Genomic DNA, 20115 nt, shown 5'->3' on the forward strand with positions numbered 1-20115 from the left:
ATCATGAAGAGCAGATGCTCTTTGATAATGTGATTAAAAAAAAAACTGCTTGTTTTACTAAAAACTTTCAACAAAACATTTATTTCTTGCTCCTTGGACGGTTTGTTATTTAAATTATTTTATCATAATTTTAACCTGTAACACTTTGAAATTTATTTCAATGTAAAGTGCATTAAGAATTAAATATATCATCATCATAATTATCATTGTACGTATCAAATAAGCTAGTATAGTTACACCGCTACAGGTTAGGTTACTGGTTCTCAAACTTTTTTTTGGGTATTTCCCACTTTAAAAATTGGAACATTTTCAAGCCGAATACCATTTACGTGAAAAGGAAGATTGCTACGCTGCCTTTGGATGTAACCGTGCTATGCTAAATGCTATACGTATGTTCACAGTGCATTAGTGAATTGATACAGCGTGGCCGCTGCTACATTTTCTAGCTAGTGGGCGGGATAACACTACAGGCAGGATTACAGCGCTAGAGATGATAAAGACATTTTTACAACTTTCTTTTGAGGAAAATGACAGTGAATGGTACAAAAGATTGTTGTCATTTTCTCTGTGTTTCTGTGTTTCCAACACAAAATACAGATGCGCTGCTGTGTCATGAGGTATATCTTGTTGGGAGAGTATGGAGGCTGCTATTGAATAATTGTTTAAGTTTCGTTAATGGTGTTTTACGATCTTGAATTTGATAGATTAACACTTGCCAGCCAAAACAAATGAAATTGTTATTGGTTATGGCCTCTTTATTGGTGGTCTCGATTTGCGACGTCCTGCTTACCCAACATTTGTGCTTACGGCACGTCACTGACATTAACCTAGCATTAGCAGTAACAATAGTATTAGCCTACCATTAACATCACCCTAGCATTAACACTAACCTAACATTAGCATCACCCTGCAATAGCAATAGCATTAGCAATAAATACTTCTTTTTCACGGATTAATTAATGTCAGTTCCTTGAGAGTCAAAGAGAATAATCTCCCCATCTTTAGATCATTAATCATTTTGGTTTTAAAATAAACTCCTTTTTAAAATGTTTTCTTACTCTTTGATTCTAATCGTTTCAAACTGACATGTGCCTTTTCCAGTGTTACTTTAAGAATAGAACCTATAGTTTGGGTCCAACTTGTTATTAATGAAGGTTTTTGGTTCCATCACTGAATGATGTAGCTCAGGGAGGCCCAGGTCCGGTCCTGGAGGAGCCCCATCCTGCATGTTTTAGATGCTGCCCTGGTCCACGGCTAGATTCAGGGAGACATCTGAAACATGCAGGACAGCAGCTCTCAAGGAAAAAAATAAAAGTAAAGCATCCTCATCTTCATTCATCATTTGGAGGAAACACACATTTATCCCCAAACTTCATTGATCACAGGCTTCATTATACAAAGTTTCAGAGCAGATCTTTAATTTTCCTTTTTACACTTTAATCAGTTCAGCAAAATGACATATTTGCATATCATTATTTAATAATGAAATCAAATAAAACAAAATCAGGCAGATCATTAGTATTATTATTTTTTTTATCACACATTAACTATTTAAAACCACATTTGTCTTTTATCAGTGTGATGCAGTGTTTTATTCCCCTCTACAGCAGAAATGGGCAACTTATATCACAGCGGGGGTCCAAAAAATGTGATAGTGTGATCTGAGGGCCACATTATCAATATTCATGTTATCATTTAGAATAATGACCAATCAGAACAATAATACAGGAAAAAACAAAGAGTTTGTATTTTCATTTTGTATATTAATCTCTCATTTTGTGTATTTTTGAAATAATTTTGTCTTCTTTTGTTGTCACTTTGTATATTATCCTCTGATTTTGTGTATTTTTGTTGTCATCTTGTATAGCTTTCAATTTGAGTTGTTGTTTTATATATTGTTCAGTTATATTTTTGCATTTTGCCTTGCACATTTTTGAGGTATTTTTGTGTATTTTGGTTGTACTTTTGTGTATTTCTGTTGTTCTTTCATGCATTTCATTTGTGTGTGTGTGTTTTTTTTTTTGGAGTAATTTTGCACCTGGTTTTGAGGTCAAACAAAATTAACCCGAGGGTCGGATGTGGCCCCTGGGCTGCCAGTTGCCCATGTCTGCTCTACAGTGTGGTATGGGCATTAATCTTAAAGTCTTTATATCCTAATTAAATATGTGTCACTCATCCACTCTGATCTTTATATAAACAGGAAATGTCATTTCTTGCTATATGAGGATTATTATCCCGTATTTACAGATGTGATAATTGAATGGTAGATGTGTGTCTAAGTTCCAACTCTTCCACATCAGTGATGGTTTGTTCCAGTGTTGGGTCATGTGACTGTTCTTTGTGTGGCCCCCTGCTGCTCAGTCACAGTTTGGAAAACTGGATCAGGTTCCTGTTGATTTCTGCCACATTCCTGCAGCCTACACAATGAAAACAATCACAATCACAGGTGAATTTATAGAAATAATCACTTAATAAGTCATTAATCACACAGACTATATTAGAAGTACTAATATTAACTCCTTTGGCAACTAAAATGACAACATGATTGAACTAAAAACTCCAATTAAAGCATAAAAATAATAATTATATTAACAGCATCACTTACCTGATAAAGCCATAGACAGACGGAACTCATCGTTTAAGATCTGCAGAACTTCCCTCACTCCTTCTTCACCCTGAAACATCCAACGGAATGATTCTACGATCAAATCTTTCACCTTATAAAAGTTTCTATAAATCTAAAGAGAGACTTTCACAAAGTCCATGTCCTAGATCATGCAAATGACACAAACGATTTATTTGAGAAGTCAAAATACCTAAAACTGCAAGAAATAATACACTACAACACACAAATACACGCATTTAGGGCTGCATCTAAAAAACTACCACATCGAATACAAAAACGTTTCACATACAATCAAAATCCCTATGAATTCAGACATAATAATGTGTTTAGACCAAATAGGGTCATATCAAACGTTGGCAAACATAGTACTGTGCATAGAGCCATGAACCTCTGGAACAGCCTTGACGAAGAGACACAACAGTCAGATAATCTGAAACAATTTAAGGACAAAACGAGGAGGACATTTTTACACACATACAGATCTCAAGTCAACTCTTCATTGAACGCTACAGCGACGACATGGAACTCATCAACTGGTCATTGAGAGTTGGAGGAACGTAAACAACGACTGGAAAAGAAAGCCCGAGGAAATACGGAAGAAAAAGACTGTGAGGAAGAGTAACAACAGGAACAATGACTGCAGACGAGAACACATCACAAAAAAAAGAAAAAAAAGGGACAAAAAAAAAAAAAAAGGGAAGAAACGAGGTTGGATGTAAAATTATCTGTGTTCAAATTAGGGGACGGATCTGGATAAGCATAATGCTTTTTTCCGTCGCCCTTTCCGGCATGAAAAAGGACAAAAAAGGACAAAAAAAAAAACAAAAAAAAAAACAATGATGTGATTTTGCTCTGAATGTCAAATGAATTTCTGTGAATGCAACCATGTCGGAAATGAACTGAATAAATAAATAAATAAATAAATAAATAAACAAATCAACTTTTTTAAGCTTTTAACATTGTTACAATGTTAATTCATTTTCAAAAACACCCCCAAAGTAAACAAATGATTATCACCTTAAATGCACTATTCCTGTATTTAATAAAGATGAGAAGGAGAAGAAGGTGAATTAGCATCTTAAAACTCTGGTGAGTGTTCATGATTTTATGTTTTTTTCCTTATTATCTGCAGAAAACCTGATATCAATATGAACAGATGTTACATCACTAGGCTGAGGATCAGACTGATATTAGTGGGCGGATAAAAACAGACATCACAAGAAATCATGACTAACTTTGAACCTAATAACATTCAGAAGGACCTAACATTGTTACAAAAAAAACAAGTAAAGAGTGGGAAGGAGTTGATTTAAATCTGCTAAAACAAGATTTCCCTTTTTTTTTTTTTTTTTTAAATCAGACAAAGATATTGTTTAGGCCTTATAAATGAATCATTTGAAGATCATTTGTTATTAAAAAAGTTTTAAATTGCCACTTTCTTATTGACATTGTTGGAGAAGTTTGGTGCAATGCATTGTGGGATGTGGACTCCGATAAAAGGATGCACAGATGGGCGACCAATGAACACACACCTTGTGGGCGAGGCCCCACACAACTGGGCGACCAATGAAAACACACTTGGCTCCCAGGGCCAGAGATTTCAGCACGTCACTTCCTGTTCTGATTCCTCCGTCCAGATAGACCTCGATCCGACCCTGGACCGTGTCAACGATCTCTGACAGAGCGTCGATCTGTGGCCAGAGAAGAAGAAGAAGAGATCCCAGTTAGACTCCCAGTATCAACTGGTCTGATATGAAGTCATTGAAAGGTTTTAGACTTTAGTGGATGATTCTAAATCTCTGGGAATCATTGAAGGACACGGTTGGTCATTTTTAGAACCAATCACCATCCAGCTCTTTCACACACTTTAAACCTTTCATGCTGTTGCTCTGTAAAGAAGGGGTTTTCAATCTTTTCAGCCTGCGACCCCCAAAATAATGGTTCCAGATAAAAACAACAGAAGATGTGGTAAAAAATATTGAAATTATTGGAACAATTAGTAGGAGCAATTAGTTTAAACTGCTAAATAATGGCATGACAAGTTGTGAATGTGGTTAAATTGGCAAAAATAAGCATGAGATATGGTGGAAAGAGGTTAAAAGTGACAATAATGGGTCAACATATGTGACATTGGGTGGAAAAGTGGTGGAAAGGGTTTAGAAGTGCTGAAAATGTCTTAAAAGTGAAAAAAAAATATGGAGAAAAGGCAATGAAATTTGATAGAGAAGGGTCAGAAATGGGAGTAATATAGAAAAAATGCATTAAAAGGAGCCAAAATATTTGAAGAAAAAGTGCTAAAAAATTTTTTTAAATATGGCAAGTTTGGTGTAGTCCCAGAAATTGGCTCAAATTGTTAAAAACATATTCCTAGTTTCATCTGGCGACTCCCTCCCGGTGTCTCGCAACCCCAAATGGGGTCCCGACCCCAAAGTTGTTCCTAATAGCTCAGTGAGTACCGATGCAGGGCCCCCGTCCAGCTGTCTCCCCCCGTGGTTAGACACGATGATACCCTGGACGCCGTGCTCCACAGCCAGCTCTGCATCCTCCTTGGTCAGGATGCCTTTGATGATGATGGGCAAGCGGCTGATGGACTGTAACCAGTAGACGTCCTTCCAGCTGATGGAAGGATCCAGACTGTCGGCAGGGATCCCGTATTCCTCTGGGCCTTCAGTCTCCTGGTTAGAGAGTATGTGGTTCAGGCTCAGAAATAAAGGTCAACCATTACCAACTCATCTTAGTCACAGACAATAAACAACTTCTCTCTGTGATTACAACAGCCTGTAAATATCATAACAAAGAAAATAAGGGTTTTTCTGATAAAGAACAGGGTGAATAATTCAGGTTCATTAACTGTGTTTTGCTGCTGTTCAGTTCAGGCTTTGGTTTAGTCTCATGTCACTCTCACTAAAACAGAGCGACCCCCAGTGGACACAATAGGAACAGCAGTTAGTTTCTGGAAGAAATGCTTCCAATGCGTTCTCTTTGTTTAATATGGGGCGACGAATGCTAAAATAAACAGTAACTTTTTGCAACAAACCACGTTTAAATAATGTTTGTAAATTATTTTGTTACTTTTGACCATATTTACAGCATTATTTGAGAAATTTGTGATATTCACATTGTAAAAATCTAATAAATGCTAAATGTTAAATATAAACATAAAATAATTTGAATTTAATATTTCATGTTTAGATTTCACATTTAGATTTAGCATCTCAATTTAATATTTAATATTTAGATTCAACACTTAGATTTATAATATTATTTAACATTTTAACATTTAAATTTAGCATTCAGATTTACATTTAACTATTATCATTTAGATTAAATTTTTAAATTTAGCATTCATATTTACATTTAACTATTATCATTTAGATTAAACATTTAAATTTAGCATTCATATTTACATTTAATTATTAACAGTTAGATTTAACGTTTAGAATTCATTTTTATGAGAAAATATTGCTGTAGTCTTGTCAAAAGTAACAAAAGAAAATTCACGTAAGTTTTTTTAAAAGTGGTTTGTTGCTAAATGTGAAAAGTAGCATGTGCAACTTATCGGTATCAGTTTCCATCCTGTTCTTCATTTCGTCCTTATTCATTAAACATGCTCATGGAATTAAACAAAGTGAAACAACAGTTACCTGAAAAAGTGCCTCAAAGTTCTTGACCTTAAGGTGCGGCGGCAGCTTGAACTGGTTGCGGATGTCGTTGCGACGCTTTCCCGTGTAAGGGACATCAACGGTGAGGACCAGAGCCTTGTAGCCCAGGGTCTCGACCCGGTGCACGATCTGCTCCGACAGCTTTCTGTCTCGGTACACGTAGAGCTGGAACCAGCGGTACCCGTTTGGTGCTGCTGCTACGATCTCCTCCACCGAGCAGGTGGAGTACGTGCTGGTGATGTAGCAGGTGTTCAGGGCCTCGGTGGCTGGGGGAGAGGTCAGAGGTCAACACTCACTCTATAAGGCGTGCTCTGGTTTCACATCTGCCTAAAAGACTGTTTTTAATGTAAAGCTGATCCTGATTGAGTCGTTGTTACTTTTGTGTTATACTTATTTTATATTGTAAAGTATATGAAGAAAAGGTTGATGCTGGAACTGTTGCTGGTAAGAAGTCTGAACATTGCGGATAATTTTGATACACATTGCGTCTCTGTTTTTATGATTTGTAAACAAATTCAGCATATTTTGTATATTTCATGTATTGAAGGTCACGGCCTGATGGAGGTCACCCAATTCTGAGGCCCCAAAACCAGACCCCTCAACACCCTGGCTGCGCCTAGAAGTTATGAACAGAATCAGTGACAGAGGGCAGCCATGGTGGAGCCCAAAGCTCACTGGAAACCAGTTTGAATTACTGCCGACGATGCGAACCAAGCTCTGACTCCGGTCGTACAGGGAATGGACGGCCCGTATCAGGGGTTCCGATACCCTATACTCCCAGAGAACCCCCCACAGGACTCCCCGAGGGACACGTATGAATGCTTTCTCCAAGTCCACAGAGCAAATGGGAACTGGGTGGGCAAAGTCCCATGAACCCTCAAGGACCTGCTGAGGATATAGAGCTGGTCCATAGTTAAGCGAAAAAGACAAAAACAGCATTGCTCCTCCTGGTTCCGAGGTTTGACTATCAGGAAGACCCCCCTCTCCAGAACCCCTGAACAGACCTTACCAGGGTGGCTGAGGAGTTTGATCCCTCAATAGTTGGAACACACCCTCCATGTGATGTGGCAGAGTTGTGCCAACCATGACAGCCCCTCTGGGAGGATCTCCTCCACCCTGGCACTTTTTTAACCACGTCGGCAACTTCAGTCCCAGAGATCGGAACGTCCACTCCTGAGTCCCCAGGCTGTGCTTCTGCTTCCTCATCGGAAGGCATGTTGGTGGGATTGAGGAGGTCTTTGAAGTAGTCCCACAGGCCAATAAGGCCCGATAGGACTCTTTCATCAGCTTGACGGCGTCCCTCACTGCCGGTGTCCACCGCAGGTCAGATTTAGTGAGTCAGACTTATAAACGTATGAGTCCAAATGTATCTGAAAGCTGCTCACAGATTCATGTGGTCTGTGCAATAAACAACAATTTCTTAATACAGTTTATTCAGATAAATAAACAAATAATTATAAAGAGGAATAATAATTTATACCCATTACTAAATAATGAATCCTATGATAAAGATGAGGAACATTTCTACTTAGTGCAGAAGATACAACAACATGAAAACTGTTGGATGAAATGTTTGAGTGAGGTGAAAACAGGACCTGAACCAATTGAACACTTCCTGGATCATCTCCACTCAGACTAAAACAGGAAATGAACCAATTGAACACTTCCTGGATCATCTTGACTCCTCACCTCGAGCAGTGGCCACCTCTCCTTCATGCCAGGCCAGGCAGTGGAAGGCAGTGGGAGCGATGCCCACTGGGAAGCTGATTTCTGTGCCCTGCACTGTGGTCCGTGTGTCGCTCATGGACACGTCCCTCAGGATACGAGGCCTCAGACGAATCCTGGAAGCAAGGATGTACACGTGAACTGGTCACATGAAACATGGCGGGTGGGAGGAGCTCAATCAAACAGAACAGGAACGATAACAGTTCTGTCATCTCACTCATCTGCTGTTTTTGGATATTTAGATTATTAGTATTATGTTGATTATCATTATATATAAACATTTTTTTTTAATGTTCCATCTACTTTTATACATTTTTTTTTTTAAATTGGTTTATTTTATAGTATTCTTTTTAGTAATTAGGGCTGGGCAATATGGACCAAAACTCATATCGCAATATTTATTCTTGAAATGGATACAATATAAATGTTGATATTTTTAACTCAATACAATCTTACCAGAAAGACAATTCTAGGTTAAATTTGCTGATGTAAAATGCATCACAGGCACATTTATTAACAAACAGCTCTACAATATGTGCCATTTTTGCCTTTTTCTCCTCTAAGTGAGTTCTGGAGTGTGGCTTGTTTAGGGGAAGGTCAGGGTTAGAATGCTTTCAGAAATCCATGTAACTGTGCTTTTAATGTTCTGAGAAGTAGTGAAAGCAGCAACTCCTAAAACAAGTATTTTATGACAAAATAAGCTATTAAATAAAAAATATAGCATCATAGGCGATATTGTCATTTTCAATACCACTAAAATAGAAAACTTGATATTTCTTGAATCATGACATAATGTCCAGACCTAATAGTAATGGGCTTTTAACTTTTTACTCATTTGAAAGTTTTTCTCATAAAAAAACCATTAGGTGATCATGTAAACATGTTACAGTGAGTCATGACAACGTGAGGGTAACACCGTCACATCGCTAACATTTACGAGTGTGAGAATCTCTTACTTAAAAAAGGCAGCAGCTGAGTTTCTCCAAATGAGGAAATATACCCGACTATAACGTCTCATCTATTAACATTACTTTGTGTTCTTTATGGGATTACATGTTAGTGTTAAAAAAGTGGGCGTGTAAAGGTAATTTTACGCCGTTGACTAAAAGTTGGATGTGTTGATGCAGAACAGTTTTACAACCTTTATGTGCTCACTTCAAGGTTTCATGCAGTTATGTGAAGTTTTTAGAAGAGAATGTAACAGCATTACCTTATAAATATATCTGTGTCCCTGTAACAATACGTTAAATAACAACAATAATGCATTTTGTATGATATGTCTTAATCAAATGTAATGATACATTTCAAAACCTGTGGGGTGTGGCTAGACTCAGATGGAGAGAGACAGGGGAGGGTGATTCAGGGAGTGGTTCTGATGGGTGATTAGAACCATGGCTGTGAGGACTTGTATGGACACGATGTGAAGTTATTTTGGTAATGCTTTATGTCCTCAATTGCTAAAGTTTAAATACAATTATTAAGCCTTTAATAAATAAGCCCATAAAACGTAACCTTCTTTTTGTGTTAGCTTTCTGTTAGCATCTCTTATGATAACAGGTCAGTTTTGACCCATGTCTTAAATCAGCTGTAAAATACACTAAAATATATTATCTATCATTGAATTTCTTTCTCATCTCTTGTTTTCCTTGTTAGGCATGCTGATCAATTAACATATTGGTATTAATATTTTTGGTCAATGTCAACTTTATTCATATAGCACATTTAAAAACAGCAAAACTGCCCAAAGTGCTGTACAACAAACATTAAAAAGTACAATGTAAAAACAGTCACAAAATATAAAACATAAAACAATAATAATAAAAAGCATGAGATCTGCTCAGCTTGTGTTGAAGGCCAAAGCAAAAAGATGGGTTTTCAACAACGACTTGAAAACATGAATGGACTGGGTCATTTTGACATTCAGCGGAAGGCTGTTCCAGAGACTCGGAGCAGCTACGGCAAAAGCCCGGTCTCCTCTGGTTTTGCGCTTAGATTTTGGCACCACCAGAGTCATTTGATTGGAGGATCTCAGTGTTCGACCTGGATCACGGATCAACAAAAGCTCCGAATGGTAGGATGCAGCCAACCCATTCAGATATTTAAAAACCATCAACAGTATCTTGAGCTGAATCCTAAAACTGACTGGAAGCCAGTGCAGAGAGGCCAACACAGGAGTTATGTGCTCACGTTTCCTCGTTCCCGTGAGCAAACGCGCCACAGCGTTTTGAACCAACTGCAGACGCCAAATGGAAGTTTGATCGAGCCCACAGTACAGAGAGTTACAATAGTCTAAGCGACACGTAATAAAAGCATGACAGGTCGGCGTGAGGCAAATAGGGTTTGATTTTGCTGAGCAAACGCAGCTGAAAAAAGCTATTTTTGACGACTGAACTTATTTGTCTGTCAAACTTAAATGAACTGTCCAAAACAACCCCAAGATTCCAGCAGACTCGTGGCAATAGATACTCAAAGGGCCCAGAGCAGTGGCATCACATGAGTTAGCAAATACAACAATTTCAGTTTTGGAGTCATTAAGCTTTAAGCAATTTTGAGCCATCCAGTCCTTCACTTCCTGTAAACAATCAAACAAAACTTGAACATTGTCTGTGCCTGGCTTCAAAGGCAGATAAATTTGCAGGTCGTCTGCAAAACAATGAAAGTCAATTTTATATTTTCTGAAAATTGACCCAACGGGTAGCATATACATGGAAAACAATAAGGGGCCCAAAATGGAGCCCTGCGGCACGCCACAGCTGAGTGGGGCAACTCCAGAAGCGTAAGGACCAAGGTGGACGGCAAAAGATCGATTTTCAAGGTACGATCTAAACCAACTTAAGGCAGTATCTTTAATGCCAACATGATTTTTGAGGCATGAAAGCAATATTTCATGGTTGACAGTGTCAAATGCTGCAGTTAAATCTAAAAGTACCAAAACAGTAGAGCAGCCTGACTCAACAGTTAAAATAAGGTTATTAAAAACTCTTAAGAGTGCAGTCTCAGTGCTGTGATGTAGCTTAAAGCCAGATTAAAATTTTTCTAAAATACCATTTACATCCAGATAAGTTTGTATTTGAGCAAAAACCAGTTTTTCCAAGATTTTTGATAAGAAAGGCAATTTAGAAATTGGCCTGTAGTTTGCCAGGACTTCAGAGTCCAGGTTTTGCTTCTTAAGCAGAGGCTGAACAACAGCATGTTTAAAGGAACTTGGAACGCAGCCTGATGTCAGCGAGGAATTTATTTAAAAACTGAAGGAAACAAAGGTATTTATTAATGAAAACTTGACAAAACGAAACGCAAGCATTGCATGGAGGGCACGCCAAATAAAAAAGGAGGAAAGATTCTAAAGACGTGGACGAAAAACTGCAGGATTTATATCACACCACTGGGAGAAGAGAACGGAAAACCAATATTCATCAAAACGATGGAAGACTTGGGAAAATACGAAGGATCCACCTAAACAACAACATTACTGATGGTAATCACGGACATGGACCCAAATCTATATAAACACTGGAAACAAAACTCAGACTGTGATTATTTCACTGACACTGAATTCAATGTGGAAACCAAGAGTAAAAAAGGTCTGTCACTTATTCATTTCAATTGCTAGGTGGTGGGGTGATTAAGGATCACACTACTACCTTGCATATGAACTAAGACATAGTAATGTGTTTATACAAGAAAGGGTTAAATCTAACAGTGGAAAATACAACACTGCCAATAGAACTAACAACAGCTGGAATAACCTTGATGTAGAGACAAAACAAGCTGCAAACTTGTGTGTTCAAAAGAGACATTCCCGAGTGGTGACGTCATGGATGGAAAGGGAAAAACCTTTCGAACACCTTCGAAAGAAGATGAACTTTTCTTGAACTGGAGGAATGCAAACAACGTCTGGCAGGGAACAAGGCCGACATGAACAACGATAGAGAGGAGGAGAAATATAAAAAAAAAAAAAAGACAACACTGACTACAGATGAAAATAAATCCTACACAAAAAAGGACTGTTCAAAACAACGTAAGAATGTTTGACCAGAGAGACAAGCTTTGATGTAAATTTTCGGTGTACGAAACAGGGGACGGGACCTAGATAAACAAACTGCTTCTCTCGTCTCCTTTTTCGGCATGTACAAAAAAAAAAAAATGTAAAAAAAAGTGAATGTAACCATGTTGGAAATAAATTGAATAAATAAAAAATTTAAAAAAATAATCGCCAGCATATGAGGCCCAATCGCGCCCAAAGCATCTTTGAGCAGTTTAGGAGGGAGACAATCAAGCGGACAATTAGAAGCTCTTAATTTATGCACAACGGACAGGTCGCTAAGGGACACAGGTTCAAAATGCACAAAAGCCACAGAACACACAGAAGTAACACAGAGATCAACCACTTTGAAAGAAGAGGTTGAGTCCCTATTGCACAAAAAAATTCAGAAAATTTTCACACAAAGTTTGAGAATGTACAACATAGTTTGAGTCAATAGGTTTCACAAGTCTATATAAGACATTAAACAGAACTTGGGGTCTGTTTTGATTTGTAGAAATCAAGTTTGACATGTACTCAGCTTTAGCACACTTCACAGCTTTCTGATAGTTTGATAAACAGTCTCGCAAAATGCCCAAAGAAACGTGAAGCTTGTCCTTTTTCCACCTCATTTCTGCATGTCTATATTCACGCCTAAGTGCACGAGTAGAGTCATTCAACCATGGCTCAGACACAGACTTAGATTTAACCATTTTCAAAGGAGCAAGCAGGTCTAAAATGGAGGAGCATGTAGAATTAAAACATGCTAGTGGCCTCTTCAACAGAACAAGGTGATAAGACCAGTGTGGGCACAAGATGAGTAAAAGCATTTGAGAATTCTTCTGCTGTCGACGGGCTCATGACGCTCTGCATACGCGCCGCGGCGCACGGTTTAGCTGGAGCGCATGGAAGTGATATCTGCGTACTACAGAGATTATCAATGCCTACATTTAAACCATGAGACAACACAAGATCAAATGTATGCCCCTTTTCATGCGTAGGGCCAGTAACCCACTGTGTAAGATTAAAAAAATCGATGGCACTTAAAAAGTCCTTTACCAGAGGCTTTGAGTCACAGCAAACATGTATGTTAAAATCACCCACTATTAAAAAATTATCACATTTAAGACATTTGGTGTGGGTGTCTGAGCCTTTTTTTGTCAGTATACCCCCAGATTTAAAACTTTTTGAAGGTCGTAGGAAAACTTGATAAGAATAATAGTAATGAGTATAGCCGCAAGCGGCGATAAATGGCCCTCGCGTTTGCGCGCTGCCTTCACCAAATTGCACCGCCTTTGGCAATCTGCGCCGCCTTTGCTGTGGTTCAGCCAACAGAAACACACAAACAGCCAATCAGCTAACAGACGGGGGGAACCACCGTGTGCGGAAACAGTCTATCATATCCCCGGACGTCACCAATGACAGGCAACCAGCCAATCATTCAGCAGCTGTGTTGTTTGGTTGCAATGGTTGCCATGTTGGTTTGTTTTCAAAGGAGTAGCATGCAGTAAGCGTAGACTGTGGAGTGAGAAGCCGGGAGGACAGTAGAGGCAGCCGCTATAATGAGGACCCCCCCCCCTCCCAAAAAACTCACTGGATCTATACAATTCACCTTTCATGTATTTACATGTGAGAACTGTCTACTAGCAATACAACATCTCCGGCCACAAAGTTTCTTCTTGAACTCCACCACTGCTGCACCGAAGATGAAGGTGCTCCTTGGTCCACTATCATCATTCACAGTTTGTTCTTTCACCAGCGAGCTGATTATTCTTCGGACTGTACGAATTGCTGATGTTGAATTGCCTCTCTCATCATCCTGTATGAGCCAACAAAGTTTGTGCCATTGTCAGAGCGCTTCATGGTGGGTGGACCTCTTCTGCTTATAAAACGTCGGATTGCATTGATGCACGAGTCTGTGTCCAAGCTATCTGCAATTTCAATATGTACTGCTCTGAGAGTGAGGCAACTAAACAGTACATCATATCTGTTTACTCTAGTGCGGCCCTGCTTAACATCAAAGGGTCCAAAGTAATCAACAACAGTGTTCGTGAAAGATGAAATATCGGGCAAAAGGCGATCTTCAGGCAGGTTTGCCATCTTTTGCTCTCCAACTTTACCACTGGTCCTGCAGCACACTGTACACTTGTTTATTAACTTCCGAAAAGCAGAATTGGCTTGAGGAATCCAATATTTGGACCTTAGTTGTGCCAAGACAACTTCGCCCATAGTGTCCTGTTCTTTGGTGTATGTCTGTCATGATCAACGTGAAAACTCTACTGTGCTCAGAGAGTATTACTGGGTATTTTGCATTTACTTGCATGGGTGACTTATTGAGTCTTCCACCAACTCTCAAAGTGCCTTCTTGAAGAATTGGATTCAATTTGCGGAGCTGAGTGTTGCAACTGACTTGGTTGCCCCTTTTTAAAGCTTTGATCTCCTCTTCAAAATGTTGTCTTTGGCTGAAGCGAATTATTTCCGCTTCTGCTGCAACTAGATCATCCAAGGTGATTGAGTTTTGTTCTGTTTTTTTGACATTTTTCTATGTGTTGTTTTAACTTTGACCTTTGTTTTTGCGGTTCATTTTCAGTTTCACTGATTGTCTTTGAGAACTCTTTTCTTTCATTCTTCAGGTGCTGTAAGGTTTTCTTTAGCATCCAGGCAACTGACCTTTTTAGTTTATGCCAGTCCGAGTAATAGTTTATCAGTTTGTTCATAGGTTCCACATTCTATTCAGTTTTGATTGTGTTGACCGTTACTGTGTTTTTGACCTCTGGGTCATCTTCAAGACTTTCTTTTCTTTTCACAGGTTGAGTTGGCCAGTCACACTCAATGTTTAACAATAATCCATGTTCCTCCTTTTAACAAACTTTTTGCCCTGAGGCCTCTGCAAGCTTGATCTGCAGGATTTTCTAATGTTCCAACATATTTCCATTGGGAAGGCTTTGTTGCTTCTCGGATAAGTGTGACTCTATTTGCGATGAATGTTTTGAACCGAGCACTTTCACTGTCAATGTACCTGAGCACGGTTGTGCTGTCTGTCTAAAAGATGGATGGTTGTATTGAAATTTGAAGTTCTTGGAACACCTTAAAATGTGTAGATATTTTGCCAATAGAGGTGCACTGTCATCTGAAATTCCTCCATAGGCTCATTCAGTTTGCCGTTGGGCTACCAGAGAAAACAAAGGAAATCAGCATCTTCCTTTGGTACCTTCACTTGGTCGAACATCGACTCAATGTCTGCCATCATAGCGATTAGCTCTTGACAAAATCTCAAGAGGACACCGACTAGTGTGTTGGTTAGATCCGGCCCCTGTAGTAATTCGCCATTCAGAGATTGTCCTTTAAATGAAGTTGTGCAGTCAAACACCACTTTAAATTTTCTTTTCTTTGGGTGATACGCCCCATGATGCGGAATGTAGAACACTCTGTTGTCTTCACAGTTCAATTGATGTGCTGGGACTTGTACAGCATAACCTTTAATGATGATAGTGTTCATAAAGCCTTAATAATCTTCAAAAAACACAGAATCTTTCTTGAATTTTCTGAACAAGCTGGCAATACGCTGGTCTGCCACACAGCGATTGTTAGGCATTTGTATCTTCTTGTTTCTGAATGGTAAACCAATTGTATTATGTCCTTTCTCTAGAGTTGTTGTTTCATGCACAGACTGCATAAATTGTTTGTCCTCTCGGGACAAGTCTTCTTTGTCACCGTAGCTGTGTTCGGTGAACTCCGTGTTATATTGTTGGATCAACAGCTTCTCAATTTCCATTAAGGAGATCCTATTCACTGAACATTGAGGTACTTTGCTCTTTGTGTTATCAAGTTCCTTTCTCATGGGACCATTGACAGTCCATCCAATGGCTGTCTTCACTGCATAAGGTCTACCGTCACTGCTGTTAATTATGTGCCACGGTTCCATGGCTTTCGGGCAGTTTGATCCAATGAGTAAGACTACACCCACATCCAGTTCAGGCAGACTTACATCTTAAAGATAAAACCTCTTCTCAATTTATGATTGGTTAGGTATGTTGGAGGTGTGGACAGGTATGTTGCTGTGTGTGTACACTTTGGATAAGTCAATATAACTGTTGTCTTCCAGTCCACACACTTCCAGGTCTGACAGCACATAACTGTTCATAAATCTTTGTTCTCCAGGTGAGGTTTGACCCATGATGCAGGGAAGTATTTGTATGGGCCTTCCTTTAACGTTCATCTTCCTTTGAAGTTCACCTGTGCAGAACGTTGCTGTGCTTCCTGGATCTATAAAAGCACATGTTTCCACATATTTGTTGCTCTTCTTTGATTGAATTTTTACTGGTACTATTGGCAGCACGCATTCAGATTCCCCGGCCACCGTGAGGTTACGGGACTCTTTCTGGATAGAAACTTGAGCACACAATACTTCAGCTCTACGAGCACCATAGCTTTTCACAGTTGAGACAGACATTTTTTTGATTCTATTTACACCATCAATGTGGTAGAATATCTGGATGTTTGAATGCACAGTCTTTACACTCTATGTTTTTTTTTTTTTTTTTTGCAGAACTTGCTGAGATGACCAGGAGTTAAGCATCCAAAACATATGACTTCAAAAACTCTAAACGTTCATTGAGTGGTTGACATTTTATTTTGTTGCAAACTCCCTTTCCATAGCATCATTTACAATTCCAACGTTTTGAGCGTCTGCCATCAACATTTCCACTTCTTATAATTTACTTTTTTCTCAATGCGCCTGTTCAATTTCTCCTCTACCACTTTTTTTGTCAGCCTGCGGTGTGTAACCCATGTGAACTAGAGGCCAACTTCCTGCCATGGTTTTATTGTGACGAGCCCGCGCTACACCTTTAAAGTCCCTGGCTCCTCCCCCTTCACTCTTGTTTGCTTCACTGAATGCCGTGATGGCTGCTCTCACTGTGGCGTCTGTATGGTCGGCTTACTGATTGAAAATCACCACTGAAACAAAACCTTCATAAGAAATACCTGGATGAATATCTTCTCCTATAAACTAGACATCTCTCCACTCACCGGTGAGTCGTTTCACATTGTACTTCAATGTGTTTCACTAAGTATTTTGCGGATTTGTGGTGTACCAGACTCCATTGAAATTCCTGCAAAATTAAGCCAACATTAGCTGCGGAACACACATGGTCAGTCTGACCATTTGCACTTTTATTTAAGTAATCCTTTTATTTTCTAATTTAATAATCATAATAATTAATAATAAATAATAATTAATAAGTAAAATAATACTTCGCTTTTTGTAGTTTTGATTGATTTTGACCATTTCTGTTACTTTTTGAAAGAAATGCCCATTCGGCTATGTGGTCTTGAATAGGCTTTGACCTACTAAATGAGATGATCTGTTGTGCTACAACAATGATTTATTTGAAGAATCTATTTAAAACATGCATGTTTAATTTATATGATATGACTTAGCTTTACAACTAATGATGTTGATTTAAAAGTGCACTTTATTCCCTTTGATCTCTGAATATATAGAATGAAGCTTGAATTTGATTTACCTTGATATGGATTTTTCTGCTATGATTTATAGCATTTATTTATAACTGTTTATTTATTTAACAATGACAAATTGTTTACATGTGCTAAGGTGAATGTATTTTCTGTTTTAAAATGTACTTAATGTACTTTAATTCCTTTTTGACTGATTGTTGTTGGCCTTGTTTTATAGGTCAGGTTTTTATGTTAGTCCTGGATCACCTACCACTCTCGACCACTAGATGGTGAGCCACCACCCAACCACCGCTGCATCGCGGTAGGAATATTTGATCTTTTTGTTTCCTCGGACACTCGGACCTAATACGTGGATTATACCCTGGGGACCTTTTCTGTTTTGTATTTTTTTCCCCCAATGCGAAAGAACTTTGCGAAACCCTTCGCTTTCCAACTTAGCGAAATCAAACAAACTGAACTGAACTCACCAAAGGAAATGAACCTTGAACTGAACTTTGACTACAAGTTTTGAAAGAAGAAAATATTGTCTTTGTTTTGTAATTGTATTTTGTTTGTTTGTTTATTGCCTATACCTGATTATTAATAACAACTAAATAATATATATCAATATAAATTGACTCCAAATATCTTTACTATATATAATATCTTTAATATACATATACTAAAACGAAATCCTTGTGTCTGTGTCCAATTATTCACACACCTTGGCTCTACAGCCGAACCTATTTCTGTTGACCTTTTTCGCAGTCAGTTCCTGAGCCCTAGTGTGTTATTTATTTGTTACAGGTGTCTTCCCTGCTCCATTGCATCATCCACACTGCCAAAGCCTCTTTCATTATCCGTTTTAATATTGCAGAAAAGGGGCTGGTTGTATGCAAAAGTTTAAAAGCAACTTGCTTCAAAGTCACTTTTCTTCATAAAACGAGTGCAAAACAACTTCTTAAATGCTTCCAGACTCCACAATTATTAACTCAGGGCTTGCAATATTAACTTTCAGCTGAAAATTACACTTGATATTTTCCTTTAAATTTTGGGTGAGCTCAGTTTTCATGCAGGTACCACATGAGGTCTCACATTAGACAGGTTTTGACGGCGGATTTCACGGTACTTTGTCTTGGATAATACGTCACGGTAGCATACGTTCATGAACCTGTCTCTCTGCAGTGTGCAGCAAGTGACGTAATCCACACCGCGCCGTGCAGCGTGGTAGCTCGTTAGCTAGTCTTTTGACTTATGTAGTGGCACTCGGCTTGTTTATCTCATGTACCACCGTGTAGACCGAATCTTTAACATCACGTTTTGGACGCAAGCAACAAGACATGAAAACCTCCTTCTGGCTTTAAACTTTTTAGTTGCAAAAATAAGAAAAAGCATGACTGATGTAGGTTACATCCAATCACCGTAAAGAATTAGGAATGATGTCATAATTTTTTTTTTTTTTTTTTTTTTTTTTCTTTTTTTTTCACCTTGTCTGCACATGCTGTTGAAGGTTAACACTACAAGAAGTGCAATCTTTTAACAGCAATGCATATTTTATTATTGCAATTAAATAAATGAATTTATTTCATTGCATAATTGTGACCATCACCAGCCCTCCCTAGGGAAGGGTAAATACTTTATTAAAGGGAGGATGTAAAAAAGAGAGGGCAGTGTTACACCAGGGTGAGGGGGGTGGGGGGGGGAGTTAACAGGGAGGAGGGATACAAGATAGGAAAACGAATGGGTGGGGAATAGTCAATAAGTTTCAAGTGATGTGATGTGAAATTGTGGTTGTGTATATTGTGCTTATTGTTGTGTTATCAAGCCAGTCTGGTGACCAGTGTGCGGCTTAGGAATAATGGTGGTGGCTGTGAGCAGAGGAGGAAGTGAGTGGAAGTTACATAAAACAGGTATTTGGGAACAACGTGTCTATGGTTGAGCCCAGTATGAGTGTTATCCCACAGCCCAAGGCCAGTGCCTCCATGACAAATGTGATTCCAAGAGCCGCTACTGCAAAACCCATGAGCCGCCCCCGGGCCCGAAGAAGCAGTCGGGCCAGCAGAAAGAGCGAGAGATCTAGGGGCCCCCGGCGACCACCCCACGGCCAAGCAGTCCCCCGAACGCCCCCAAGGTCCCAAGCCGAGAGGGAAAAAGAAAAAAAAAAAAAAAAAAAAGGAATGATGTCATAACACAGTCAACAAATATAAAATTTTTTTGGGGGTGCTGGCGCGTCAAATTTTTGCATTTTTAAAATTGTAAATAGCCAGAAATCAGAGAAGCACGCGATTGAATTGAATTTTGTTTGAATTTTTAAGACTCTACATAATGATTCAGTGGGTGAAAAGTAGGTGAGTTGGTTCCGACACCGGAAAACAAAGAAGAAAGAAAGAAAGAAAGGCTCGGGCCTAATGACCCACATTCATTCTTCTGTATAAATGAAGCTCCACATTTAAACTGAATCGATATTTCCCCCACAGTGATAACAGCAATGCGAACTCCGACACAGTGTGTTAGCATGACATCACCATAGCTGTTAGCTTATACACTTATCAACTTAGAACTGAACTTAGAACATATAAATGGTGACTTACTTCCTGGTCATTGACTATAAAGAAACTGGA

General features: G+C 38.8%; 1 protein-coding gene across 1 annotated transcript in view; it reads right to left on the reverse strand.

Annotated features, from left to right (window-relative positions):
• Nucleotides 1-2009: 2009 nt before the first annotated feature.
• The window catches only part of hao2 (hydroxyacid oxidase 2 (long chain)), a 28100-nt gene continuing 9994 nt past the window's right edge, over nucleotides 2010-20115 (reverse strand). The window contains exons 4-9 of the mRNA XM_028436433.1: nucleotides 7978-8129; nucleotides 6271-6554; nucleotides 5083-5301; nucleotides 4159-4317; nucleotides 2606-2675; nucleotides 2010-2417 (exon numbers count right to left, since the gene is read on the reverse strand). Coding sequence (XP_028292234.1) covers nucleotides 2362-2417; nucleotides 2606-2675; nucleotides 4159-4317; nucleotides 5083-5301; nucleotides 6271-6554; nucleotides 7978-8129 — 940 coding nt within the window. The 3' untranslated portion in view covers nucleotides 2010-2361. The remainder of the gene's footprint in view (nucleotides 2418-2605; nucleotides 2676-4158; nucleotides 4318-5082; nucleotides 5302-6270; nucleotides 6555-7977; nucleotides 8130-20115) is intronic.

This window comes from Gouania willdenowi, chromosome 21, assembly GCF_900634775.1.
Source record: "Gouania willdenowi chromosome 21, fGouWil2.1, whole genome shotgun sequence".
NCBI classification, from domain to species: domain Eukaryota; kingdom Metazoa; phylum Chordata; class Actinopteri; order Blenniiformes; family Gobiesocidae; genus Gouania; species Gouania willdenowi.